General features: G+C 49.7%; 1 protein-coding gene across 1 annotated transcript; it reads left to right on the forward strand.

The window, feature by feature from the left end:
* The first annotated feature begins 709 nt into the window (after positions 1–709).
* PHYH (phytanoyl-CoA 2-hydroxylase) lies at positions 710–13,584 on the forward strand. The gene is made up of 9 exons (XM_063323604.1): positions 710–958; positions 5,169–5,224; positions 5,789–5,899; positions 6,017–6,182; positions 6,936–7,017; positions 8,814–8,995; positions 9,721–9,870; positions 11,302–11,433; positions 12,541–13,584. The coding sequence occupies exons 1-9, from the start codon at positions 866–868 to the stop codon at positions 12,592–12,594; spliced, it is 1,026 nt and encodes a 341-aa protein (XP_063179674.1). The 5' UTR covers positions 710–865; the 3' UTR covers positions 12,595–13,584.
* The last annotated feature ends 141 nt before the right edge of the window (positions 13,585–13,725 follow it).

Consider the following 13,725-nt stretch of genomic DNA (forward strand, 5'->3'; position numbering starts at 1 on the left):
TGTTAATTAAGGCAGATAAGAGTGTGCTAAGGACGGCGGATATTGAAGATGCCACTTTTAAGTGGGTCCCAGCTTCAGAGGAATACCAAGCCTCTATAGCTTATTTTTTGCAGCTGCCCATTTTTTACCTTTCTTCCCCCTCTCCCTACCCCAGGTTTCCCCTCCAGGTGGTTTTTTCCTCCCCTCCCACCTCCTCAGGTGCTGCACTGTGACTCCTTTTGCTCTTCCCCTCTTTTCTTACTCAAAAGCACCAGAGCTGTCCCAGAAGGTGGGACAGAAAGGCCACCCAGCACAACGCCCCGTCTCGGTGCGGATTGCATGCATTCTGCCGGCATCCCAGACCTCTATCGGTGCAAAGGAGGCACTTGGGAAACATGCTCCGCCACCACGCCGGGGTGGCAGTGGGGCCATAAAAGTCTATCCAGACTGATACATGGAGGGACGAGGCAAGCTCTGGCAGTCTCCTTAGAGACAGGAGGTAAGGGAATATCCGTGCCGGCCTCGGCTGTGGTCTGTGCCTGAGTGCGCCAAGCGTTTCTCTCCGCGCAGGGCTGATGAAATCCTTGCAGCTCGGTAACTGCTGGCAGAGAAGGGGAAAAATACAGGAAGGGAGGCGGGGGGAATGTGCAAAAGCATGCGCTGAGCTTTCCCCGCCAACGTCCCAGGCGCCGGCAGGCCCTCCCATCCGCAAACCCTGCCAGCCCGTGGCTGCCGGCAGCGTTTCTGGGGCCTTTCTGAGCATGCACGGCTGCTGGCGCATGTGCGGCCGAGGCAAAGGCTGCAGACGCCAACGGGGCCCTGCTCCTCCTCGGCTGCGTTTGTAAGGGCAGGCTGGGGACCGAGCGCTCCGGCTTCCTCAGCCACCATGGAGCAGCTCGGGAAGCGGTCCGGGCCGGCGGCTCGGCTGGACGCCATCCTCCGGCACCTCTCCCCGCGGCTGGGAGCAGCCCCTGCTCCCGTATCCTTTCTGATGTGGGGTGGGAAGAGAGGGCGGGGAGCGGGACTTTGGCCTCCGTCAGGGTCAGGGCTCTGCTTTGAGCTTTGCCCGTGGCTCCCCGCGCCCTGCGTGCTTTGTGCGTGGGCACCCAGGAGGGGTTCGGCGGTGGTTTGCCCCACAAGGACACCCTGCCCGGGAAGGACACCCAGGCAATGTCCCTGTGCCTGGGCAATGTCCCTGTGCCTTGCTCGTGGGATGGTGATGTGCAGGGGGGCCGTGCCCCGTGCAGCCCCTCGGCGAGCGGGGATGCACCAGGGCAGCGCTTCCCCGGGCAGCCCCCACTGGTGTTTTGGGGCCAGCACCCATCCCACCCCAAAAGCCTCTTGCTGCCCCGGTGCTTCCTCCCTGAGCTTCATCCCTGAGACCTGGGATGTGCGTCTGTTGAGCCATCCGCCTCTCGTCGCCCCCGCCATGGCACATAACCCCCCTGCTCAGTGCTGGGGGAGACCTGCGGCGAATTTTCCTCCTCGAGATTCGTGGGTTTGGGGGGAGATAAACTCTGCAAGGCTCAGCAATTGCACAGTGAGTCTCAGGCTTTGTGGCGAGGTACAGGCTTGGCTGGTAAAGCAGCAGCAGGAAAAACATCGAGGTCTGGTTTGTGAGTGGGAAACGAGGTGGAAATGTTGGAGGCTGCCAGCTTTATAATAGATCCGAGAAAGGAAAACAGGGCAGAAAGAAGTTTTCACGTTGGTCTGTCCTGTGTTTCCAAAAGTCAAATGAAGACTGCTTGCTGATAGTATTTTTAAAGCAGCTGCCATAAATCTTGCTTTAAAAAAAAAAAAAAAATAAAATTAAATATTGCTGATTCTCAGTGAGAGCTGAAGGCTGACAAGTTACCTCTGAATTATAATAAATTGGTGAAGAGGATGTGATCAAACAGCATGTAGGAGTCTTCAAATAAATTAAAAACATGAAGATAGATGGAGAGTAGTTGACTCAGACTGCCATAATATAAAGGTGCAAGTAGGAACACAAAATTGGAAATAAATGCTAGGGAAAGCACCCTGATTGTACAGGGGGAGACAGTGAGTAAGGAGAGGCGCTGCACAAGCTGTTTCGTTCTTAAATCCAGCTACAGCGGCCCTGATGTAAAGAGCTTTGGATGAAAATATGACTTAATTAAGCTGGGCTAAGAAAGGTGGGTGGATAAAATAAATGACAGAATCTAGTAAGAATAGATGTATTTGATATACGTTACCTCAGTGCAGTGGGTTTGTTGCAATCTCTGGCTTGGTGCGCTAGGTAGGACAGTTCGTTTTCCTTCTAGAACATGCCTCTTCTTCGAAGGGAGAGATGTCTTCATAGAAATGTCTTGATGGAGATGTAAACCGTGAAAACCTGGAGAAGAGAAGGCTCTGAGGAGACCTTATAGTGGCCTTCCAGTACCTAAAGGGGGCCTACAGGAGAGATGGGGAGGGACTCTTTGTCAGGGAGGGTAATGATAGGACATGGGGTAGCGGCCTCAAATTGAAAGAGGGGAGATTTAGATGAGATATCAGGGAAAAAATTCTTTACTGTGAGGGTGGTGAGACACTGGCCCAGGTTGCCCAGAGAAGCTGTGGCTGCCCCATCCCTGGAGGTGTTCAAGGCCAGGCTGGATGGGGCTTTGAGCAGCCTGGTCTAGTGGGAGGTGTCCCTGCCCATGGCAGGGGGGTGGAACTAGGTGATCTTTAAGGTCCCTTCCAACCCAAACCAGTCTGTGATTCTGTGAAAACCCCGCAAAGCGCACCCACCTCTCGCTGCTTCGTGAGCCCTGCAGTGGGGGCCAGCTGCCTTCTACCGGCTCACCCCAGCCCCCGACCTTCCCAGCCTGGAGAAGGTGGCATCCTCATCCTCTCCTTTTATTTAAAATTAAACCTGCATAATAGAGAGTTTAATACCATCTCATACCTACCTAGTGTTCTCCTGTAGTTGCTTTTAGGGATTGGTATATTAGAGATTGGTGTGTGTTGGTTGTACTTGTTGGAAGAGGAGTTATTTCTACACAACAGTGAAAGAACTCTGCCTTCACAAAGTCCTCCTGTGTGGCCTCGGGAAGGAGAGGAAGCAGCAAAAGGTGAAATGCGACAGGTTTTTCTTGAGAGCTTGGTGTAGGAGCCAGAAGGAGGTGCTGCATCGGTAACACCAGCACTTGCCTCCTTACGGGAAGGCAGCCGAGAAAAAGCCTGGTTCACAAGTGCCTGTAGAAGACCTTCACTCCTACAGCTGTGAATTCACCTTGGGTGCTGCCTGGCTTGGGACACGGTGGAGGAAAACCAGCACGGCAGCTGTAGAACTGAAGGTTTCCTCAAAATGCAGGCAAAGAGAAAGCAACTGCTCCACTTGAGTGATTTGGGTGTTTGGGTGATTCCAGTCGAACGCCAGTGGTGCTGGCAGAGTGGTGGCTGTCAGGCCAGGACCATCTCACCAAGTGTCCACGAGATGGTTTCTGAGACAAGTACACAAGTTTATTGTGCTCGTCTTAGATATGCAGGACTTTGCACCATCCCTTGAGACTCTGCAGGGAGAAGCTTTGGAAAAGCTTCTGGGGATCTTGAACTTCGCTGTGCTCCAGTTTGTCCAAAAGTATTATGTTGCCTGCTCTGTTGGCTAACATTATTCCTAAGAGGGTGTGTGTGAGGGGAAGAGAAATGTTTAAAGACTCTGTGTCACCCCCAAAATGGGCTGCTGGAAGCGGCAGCTCCTTCCCAACCTGTGTGCCTCTTGTTTTCAGTTGTCCAAGCAACTCAGACTTGTCCTTTGTTGCAAGGTGGCAAGAGCAAAACCAGCAAGAGGAAGAGCTGCTGTAAAGCTTGGGAGGAAAATGTTCAAATGGGGTCCAGCTGTCGGTGGACTTGTCTGCTGACCCCCACTTCTGGGAGGTGGAGGTGTGCTGAGGAGGGCACCACAGCTGGGGTTCCACCAGAGCCTGTGTCTCCATCAGCTCTCTGTGGACATTTAGGAGCCTGAATGGCCAGGAGTCCTCTTTTCACTGGAATTGGACCTGAAATGTGATGTGTGGAGCAGTAATGCCCTCAGCTGGGGAATCCCTTGCTCTGGGACCCGCTGTGGTGGATTCCACCTGGTCTCCCCATGTCCTCTTCCTTCCCTCTCTCTTCCACCCAGTTCTCAGCACCTTTTCCTCCCCCTGGCTCATCATTTTTGGTACACGTTTTTGCATGTGTCGTGTTTCTTCTTGCACTGTATGTGACTCTTGACCAGCTAATTTTTAAGTTTCCTGGAGTAGGGACCATAACATAACTGTTGTGATGAAACCTATTTCTTATTCCAGAAGCACGCACGCTTTCATGGCACATTTAAAAGGTGGTGGTGAGCAGCAGAGGAAAGCCTTCGGTTTACATAAAACCCTGAAGCACAGGGGTCTCCAAACATGCGTGTGCAGACCCAGAGATCTGCATGAAAGTGTTCTTTTTTTGTCCTTGGCCCTGGGTGATGCTTCGATTCCATGCACAAAGTTCTTGTGAGGCTTCATTAGCAAGTGGGGTTTAATTGCTCTGTGGATGAGCGTGCCTCTCTGCATAGGAGAACACAACTGTGTTTATTTAAACCTGTTGAAATGAGTTGAGGTGGAGGACAAGCCCATAGCTGTCCTCTCTTCGTGCTCTCGCTGTCAAGTTTGGGAGGGACCTAATCTCTGCAGTAACTGGAGAGAAGGTGAGGGTTTGCACCACCCCATGGGAATGTGAAGTCCCAGGTTCGCTCCATATGACTTCTTGCTCTGAATTTGGCGCACCCCTTTGCTAGGAGAGGAGAGATGGAGAAGCACCTCCAGGAGGCAACGCAGGTTTTGGGTAGGTCTGGCTGCTCCCTGGGAGAAAAGGGAGGGAAATTGGGCAAGTAAACATCTTCACTGAGCATCTCATTGAGTGTCTTGGTGTTCTGGGAGATGAACTGAGGCCCGTGGACTGCTCTGGCATCTCAGGCATTTTGTACTGACTTTTCTGGTAAGCTTGGACAAGGCTGTACTATGCTGTTATTTTATACTTCTCTACCAGACGTGCTACTCTGAAGGTGGCAAAGACTTTTTTAGAACCAAAATAAACACGGACGTGAATGTCCAGCCTGGCCCTTAGCTATAAGATAAACTGCATCGTAGGATTCAGGACGCGTATGTATAGATGTTCTTCTACTCTATTGCGCTTGAGTGTATATGCCTTAATCTCCATCCCAGATGAGCGTTCCTACTTCAGCCCAAGTTAGTGCTGTTCCTCAACCAGGGCGGTTTCGGTAAGCTGTATCTTCCTTTCTAGAGATAAAAAAAAAATAGCCTGCAAGAACTTCATTCTTTTTTCCACCCTAGTGCGCATGTTGATCACCAGATATTGTGTAGCCTTTCATTTTGCAAGCGTATATTCTCCTTTGTTTAGCTGTAGTTTAATAAAAAAGCTTAACCGTGCATCTTGAAAATGTCCGAGTGGATAATCTGACTGCAGAGACTATTCCCATGTGCTTCAGTATCTCTGGTGAGAGTAAAGCTGCTGAGGACCAATCCCAGCTTTCCTGCTCGCTTCTCCACTTTGGGAGGGCACGAGGGGGTTGCTTTGAATTCTGCCCCAGAAGCAGTGGGTGGCTGTGGGCAGAGCTGCTGCACAGCCACGGACACACTGTGGGCATGGGAAACGCTGCACGCCTGGAGAGCCCAGGTGGACGTGCAAGTGGGGATGGTTTCTCACCAATTCTCCCCAGCAGCCACCGATACCCAATGTGTCACCGTCTTCCTACCTGGTCTTGCCGACACTGCCCTCGTTGCTCTGCCCGACCCTACTGACATGTTTCTCCTCTGTGTCTCAGCTACACCCTGGACAACGACGTCCTCACCACAGAACAAAGGCAGTTCTATGAAGACAATGGGTATCTGCTCATTAAGAAGCTCGTTTCTGATGAAGACATTGAGCGCTTCAGGTACGGGGCACTTGCCTGAGGTGCTGGGGGGTCCTGTGTGCAGCAGCATCCCGAGGGAGCTCTGGGAACTGGGTGAAGTGGGATTCTCCCAACATGGATGTTCCCTTTGCTCTGCAGGAAGGAGTTTGTGCGGATCTGTAGAAGAGAGGTGAATCCACCGGGAGCTATGATTATGAAAGACGAGTCCCTGCGATCCCAGTATGGTCAGTCTGAAAAAGTAGTTAATAAAGTGCAGGACTTCCAGGAAGACAAAGAGTTGTTCCGATACTGTACACTACCAGAGGTAAAATAATTAAAATTAAAAAAAAAAAAACCCAGCAAAAAGGGTGGTGGAAGAGCCTGTATGAATGTATCTATGTTTTACTGCCTGTGTGAAGAAGATTTTTGATTCCGCTAAAGCTATATCCTTTATCTAAGAGCTCTGGGCTCTTAGCTCTGAGCTCTACAATATCTCTGTATGTCACTCCCATAAGTATATATGAGGAAGGAATATCAAGCCATCTTTTAAGAGTGTTCTGCATGAACACGGGGTGGATGGTGGGCAGAAGTAGTCCTCTTCTGAGGACTGAGGGGAAGAAGAAGTCCCCAGAGGACCACAGTAGTCCTCTGCTCCTGTGGTGCGGAGCCGGTCGGGAATGCGACCAGCCCAAACTGTGTGGAGCTAGTAGGACAGGTCAGCAACGTGTTCCCAATGTCTTTTATCCAGGCAAAGCATCTGCTCTCTGGGCAGGCCCAGCGTTGTAGCCAATATTCATGTTGTGGTGGAAAGCCTTAGCTTTGTGGAACTGTGACCCTCCCCATCTTTTCAACTCCGCCCAGCAGCCTGCTGCACCATCTTCTGCCTTGGCCTCCTACCGCCATGCCCATTTGTGTGCCAGGCCAGATCCTGCCTCCTGTCCTGCACCCCTCCATCCCAACCTCCTCCTCCTGTACCCCAGTCCTCAGCCAAACGCCCAGGTCCCAGTGCTTCCTCAGCAATCTTTCCTCTTGTCTTTCGTGTTTCTAATGTTGTTTTCTAATGTTTTCTGCCCTGTAGGTCCTCAAATATGTCGAGTGCTTCACAGGGCCAAACATCATGGCAATGCACACCATGCTGATAAATAAACTTCCAGATTCCGGTAAGGGAAAACTTGGATAAGAGAAAAATTGAGAAAAATCGTTGCGTGTATGCTGTCTATCTGGCCAAAATTGAGCTTAGAAAAGCTATTTGAATAAAGTGAGACAAATTAAAACCAAGTAATTTTGAAAATTTACAAGGCCACTTTGGTAATAGAGGCCTTTGTTTTTAAATAATTTTTTTTTTTTTTTTTTTTTAACTTTGGCTTACCCAGATTACATTTCTTGTCTTTCGATGTGTGGGTGTTTGTTTGCTGAAGCTGGTGATTGTCTTGGCTGCACCACTCCCGTGTTCAGAGTGGGCAAGCGAGTTCCCTCTTCAGCCAGCTGCACTTGCCTAAAGGCCCGGGGTTTAAAGCACGAGGTGCTTTTTAAGCTCGACTTTTCAAACGTGTTGAAAACAAGTGCTTCTGTGGACCTCGGTAAAAGGGGATAAATACAGAGATCCCCCTCAGCTCGGAGTTCATACACTCCTGACCTCAGTGACAGCTGTTGCACGCTCGGCGCTTTGATATGAAGATACTTGAATAGGTGCCGAAAGATGGATTTTGCAACTGGCTTTGGCTACTGCTGGAAATTGAGATCAAGGGTGATGGGCAGGGAGAGAGGAAAAGAACAGAATTAACCTTATTACAGTTTTCCAAAGCAGCTTTGACTCTGCATAAGCTGTTTCGGTTTAGGGAAGTTGAGACCTGAGCCGTGTTTTTCTCAGGTGTGCAGCTTCTGAGCAGATACATACCATACGCTGAGCTACTAAAATACTGAGTTTGTTCAAGGCGTCGCCACTTGTCACCTTAAATGCTCCACAGAAAGCTGTGCCGTTTTGGTTTGGAGATTCAACAGGAGACACTGCATTTTTAAAGTAGAACCAAAACAATAACGGGCAAGAAATGGGAAGCTGCTCCGTATGTGCAAGGTCTCCACGCAGTATCTTTGAGGAGCGCTTTAGGAGAGGTGCAGGTCTCAGGAGAGTTTTTGAGGATGCCCAAAGTCTAAATGATATGGCAAATGGCACAAGTGGAAGCATCCTGACTATATCTATTTGAGGAGCAAAATCAATGGCAAAATAAATATATAAATACTATATAAAAGGCTGTTTTGCTGTGGACAATATGCTTCAATTTCCATAGTGGGAAATGAAGTAACAAACTTCGGAAATATTTATTTTTGTTTAGACTTCATGAAAAGAAGTCTCCAGGACGAAGGCTAATAGGGTGCTGGGTAGACTGTCTGGGGAGGCTGCCGTCCATAAATAGAGATTTTTTTTTTTTAATTACTTTTTTTTTTTAAAGAAGGCTAAATAAACATGTGTTGGGTGCAGCACAGACAGGGTTGATTCCACTTGCAACACAGCGATAGGTCAAGTGACTACAGACAGCACGGCTGTTTGAAAGCCTTTGTCCTAGGAAAGGTTTGTGCAACGCCGTGCTGGTTAAAGTTCACAGAACTGGAGAGCGGCCCAAGCGAATGGTGAAAACTCGGCAGGGGGTTGTTGGTGGTGAAGGCCAGCAAAAGGAGCCTTCTGAGGGACACACAGCCAGGGAGCCTCCCGGCATTCACTGACCCGAGTGCCACTGCTGACCCAAGAGCCACCACGGAGCTCTTGGTCCATCTTGGGATGGGGTGTGAGGAACCCATTTGGTTTCCAAGTCAGCGATGGGCTGGAGCAGACACCGAGTCCACGGAGTGTCTCCAGCAGCAGCTCCTTAGGACTTTTAGAACAAGTGCAGTGGTTTAACGGGAAGGAAAAGGCTGTGTCACATTTGATGAGGTTGAAGGTTTTGAACCTGTGTTGCAGATACGCAGACTTTTCTCCACCCCATGCATCAGGACTTGCACTATTTCCCCTTCCGGCCTGCGGCCCGCATCGTCTGCTCCTGGACCGCCATGGAGAGAGCCGACCAGGACAACGGGTGCCTGGTCGTGCAGCCAGGGACACACAAGCAGCCCCTGAAACCTCACGGCTACCCAGAGTGGGAGGTAGAGTGTCGCGGGGGGGTTGGGGAAGGCATGCGTGAGGGGACATGCATTTTGGCTGGAGAGAGCTCACCATGGCCAAAACTGAGATTTTCAGCAATGTTTTTTCTGTTTAAGCAAACACTGACTCGTTGCTTGGTTGGCCTCGCTCCCTGTAACCTGGGTAGATTTGCCTCTGTTCCCACCTTCACCTAGAAACTGTCCAGCACGTCCTGGCATAACGGCATAAACATGCAACTGTTTTCCACTGCCCTTGCCAAGTCAGAGGACTCTCCTCCTGGGAATTTGTTCCTGCCTGGTGACCACGTGTACTGCCCCAAAGAGGAGAATTTGGGTAGTAAACAACTGGATGCAATTAAATATCAAGCGGTATCTTCCTCTTAAGAATGGGTATTTCCTGACCTGGCCTGGCATTGGTGATGGTTATACTGGGAGCAGAAGGCTGGACCCCAGTGGTGTCATCAGGCCACACTTGTGGAATTCCCTGGTGTCCTTCTCTGTTCCCTCCAGCTGAGAAATGCTCTTAATTGTCTGAATCCAGCTCCAGAAAACGGAAAAAGTTTGAAGTATGAAGACTTGTAGGCAAGTGGGCAGGCTCTTAGTTGGGCATACCCAACACGCTGCCCAGAGGCCAGCAGATCAGTAGTTGTCCCTGCTGTCCCTCACGCTGACAATCAGCACTTGCTCTACTTTGAAACAAGTGATTTCGACTCAGCCTTTTTTCCTAGGGTAAAACCAACAAACTCTTCCATGGCCTGCTTGATGAGGATGAGAAGCTTCCCAAGGTTCACCTTGTCATGGAGAAGGGGGACACGGTGTTCTTCCATCCCCTGCTCATTCATGGCTCTGGGATAAACAAGACATCAGGGTTCCGAAAGGTAGGAAACCACCTCTTGAAACAGCTTTTGATATTTTTGATTTTTTTAAAACTGATCGAACAAACCCCCACCCACCCTGTATTCCAAGCTCATGAATATGTGGATGAACTTTTTAAGGAGTTTTTAGCTTCCTAATATACTCTTACAGTCTCTTTTTTTACTTCTTATTTTTAAACTTCTCTGCCCTTTGGGTGAAGAGCAAGCTGTGGGTCTGCTTGAGAAAAAGCGAGCAGGGGTAGAAATTAGATGCTGAATCTATGTTTGAAGGCTGGCTGGCTGTACTTGCTTTTCCAACAGTTCCCTTTCGTCTGTCCCAAATATCAGGAGCTTCTCTAACTTTCTTCCCCCTGCCGCCATAGCATCTCATTGTCTGGACAGCAGGAGCCTCTATCATCCAATAAGTAATATTTATTTATATGCTAACGTGACCCATTTTTCTATTAAAGATTTGATTATGCATCATCCGTTTGGTTTGCATGACGATTATTTAGCTGGAACAGGCAAAAGTGCCCTCCTTTGGAGGCCTGATCCTTTCTCAGAAGTGGATTCATCCAGGCACGGAAGGGAACTGTAGCCACTAGTAGCAAAGCAGATATTTCCCCTCAGGCACTACAACACACGCTGCTCTATTTTTATTTTATTTTGCCTGCATCTGCTAGTATATGGCCCATGCTTTCAGCCCCAGTAGCAGTTTACTGGTGTGGAGTTCCTTCCTCCTGCAATCCTGAAAGCAGAGAGGACGTCAGGTACTGAGAGTCTCGTCTGCTGGCTCTTTCCTGGCTGGTGGAGCAATAGTCCGCTTTAGCATCCCAGAGAAACACAAGATCTTCCTCATACTGTACCAAATCCCAACATTTTGGGGTAAATCAGTGAGCATCCTGGAGCTCTGCAAGCCAGGTTATGGTCCAGCACCCTTTGAGATCTGGCGCGATCTTGCTTGCAGCGGGCATAGCTCGCGGAATGAGAGAACGGCTTTTTCCAGTGGGGCATTTCTATTTGTTTCCTCCAGACTCTGCTTAAGCAACAACTAATTACAGAACGGGTGGGTTGATGCGACTGTCTGGGTGCAGAGAGTAAGAACCCTGAGTGAGCCCACGGGTCTGCTCCGGCCCCGACTTTCCCTGTTCCCACTCCTGTTGCTGATATTCTGAGATCAAGTAGCACAGTTCGTGCTGGGGGTGGGGGGGAGTGTTTGGGAGAGGAGGGAAGGAAGAAGAGCACGTCAGCAAGCAGGAGTATTTCTCCAGCAAGGGTATTTCTCCAAGGGGACACTCGGGAGAGCAGGAGTGCTCAGAAGGGAGGAAGGAATTTGCTGACATGGTCTGTAAGGAAGGGGTGGGGTGTCCACGATCCGGGATGCACAGGATTTTTTTTTCCACCGGCCATTTGTAATCGATGTGGTAGTGAGCGATGCCCGATTTCCTCACGCAGAGCATAAGCTGTCACTTCGCCAGCTCAGAGTGCTACTACATTGACGTCAAGAACACGAGCCAAGAGCACCTGGAGAAAGAACTGGTAGAAATGGTTCGCAAGAAATACAACGCGACTTCTGTGGAACTCAGGGTAAGACTTGGCTGTAAGCCCTTTGCTACAATCCAGGTCAGTTCCCTTTCCTAAGTCTCTCTCGTGGGACAGATTTGTGCTTTTTGCTGTGCCCAGTTGGGCAGATCAAGTTGTGCCAAGCAGAGGTGCTTGGCAGAATAAAAGACCTGACGTTCAGAGGATGACCGGTGGGGTTTTTTGGGGCCTTTTTGCTCATAAAGCTGCCTCTTGCTATGCTGGAGAAGTGGCCTTGCTCCCTGGGCAGTCCCTTCGCATCCCTTGAGCTCTAGAAGTTCCTCCTCCAGTTGTGCTGGTCAAAATGGGGTTTTGTGAGCGCGCCTTGATCCCTCCCAGTGCCGGCTGAGCTGGTGCAGATTGGATGAGCCCTTCGTTACGCGACTGCGACTGATGTTGTAGCATAAGTGCGGAGGAGTGATGGACTGTGCTGTCCTCGTGGCTCGGCTCTGGGGCTGCTCACATGCACTTCTTGCACCATTCGAGGGGGTCTAGACTTCACCCCACTGGGGAGCAGCAGGGAGGGCTAATGTGGCCAGGCAGGAATAGTCGGAAGTCTATCCAAGCTCTGCCCTTCGCTGCATCTCCTGGTCCAAGGTTTGTTGTGGGGAGCGCGTCGGAACCAGAGCTCTTTGCAGTTACATTTGGACTGCGCAATGTAAATAGGAAGAGTTGAATTGCCCTGAATTCGCAAGTAGAAGAAGGTGCAATAAATTCAGTCAGTTGGTGAGCTGCTTTGGTCACCCAAAGGTGCACACGGGAGGCACCGCGTGCACAAGCCGGCGAGGAGGGTGACTTCTGCAAGGGTAATACTCGCTGTGCTGCTCGTTTCCTCTTCTGCTGCCTTCCAGAATTGAACTGTGGGCATCTTGTCACAACCTCCACACAACCCGTCTCCGGGGGGTAGGGGCTGCACCTCTTCTTTCGTTTGGGCTGTATTTTTGTTCTTGATATTTAGGATTTGAAACGATATTTGTTAAGTGTTTTGGTATGTTTCCATGGGTAGCGAAGCTGAGAATGCTTCATCTGTTTCCATCTCCATAAACCGGAGTCCTGGTCACTGTTTTTGCTGGCTCTTAAGGCTTTTCCTTTGTCTCCTTTTTTGTTTTGAAGGATATTTGGAACTTCCGCGCACGGCTTGTGCAAGGGGAAAGGATTAACCTGTAGAACAACCTCTGAAGAACAGGGTGGAAAACACGTGCCTGAGAATGTGCTTCTCTGACCGGGGAGTGCAGACCCTGCCTCGGCAGCCAGAATCATGTGTCTTTGTTGACCTCTGCATTGGTAACTTACACAAATGCTGCATCCCAAAATCATTTTATGCTGATACGAAATAATTGCACTGAGGTTGAATAGCTGATGTACGTCAAAGAAAACCTAGCCTAGGAAAACCGAGATTTGCTGTGGTTATCTTAGACGATTGAAGAATTAAGGTCTTGAAAGAACACCTTGATTTTCTTGATGTTTTCCCTCTTGTTTTTTAAAAGTTTCTGACATGACGTACCTTTGGAATGATGCTATACTAACATAAGATTTTGTGCAAGAATTTATGCAAGGGTGTGTTTTTTAACATTTCCAACTTCAAACTTTTCTATGTAAAAGACATGGAATGAATCGGAGTTTCATGCAAGCCCTCAGTATGAGCTCACATGGGAAGTTATTAGTGCAGCTGATGAAGATGAGGGTATTGGTACCAGCAGAATCAACAGTGTGAAGAACTGGATGAGGTGGAAGCAGTAGCTGCTCACATAGGAAAAGGGGATTGATGGGCTGGAACATGATCGCTAGTAGAAGTTCCTCAAACATGACCTGCCGTGGCTTCCTATCTTATGAGCAGTGCTGGCACAAGGGAAATACGTGGCTGACGGTGTTGGAAGCTACTGGGCCAGCAAACCAGCCTCCCGTTGGCCTTGCACGACCGAGCCAAGGCTGTGTGATATGAGGGAAGTCCTCCTTCGAGTTTGGTGGGCCTGGGAAAAGGTGCCAGGGCAGGGAGGTGGTTGGATGCTCCCCAGGATGCGCTGGTGACAGGGTGGAACGTCGTGCACTGAAATGGCCCTCTTGCCTTTCGCAATGTCTTTCCTTGCTTTCTGAAAGATTCCTTTGTTTTCAGAATCTATTTTTTCGAAATACAGATTTAATCAGAGCAAAAGTGCATCCAAGGGCTGTGGTGTATTATTTCTGCCGCTCGGAAATTGTGGTGGTGGGTGCGTCGCTGAATACCCCAGAGCAAAACATCCATCCTCAGCGCTTTGCCACTCCCCCCTTTCACCTGAAGAAGGTGCCAAAGCAGCACCA

This window comes from Chroicocephalus ridibundus, chromosome 1 (genome assembly GCF_963924245.1).
Source record: "Chroicocephalus ridibundus chromosome 1, bChrRid1.1, whole genome shotgun sequence".
NCBI classification, from domain to species: domain Eukaryota; kingdom Metazoa; phylum Chordata; class Aves; order Charadriiformes; family Laridae; genus Chroicocephalus; species Chroicocephalus ridibundus.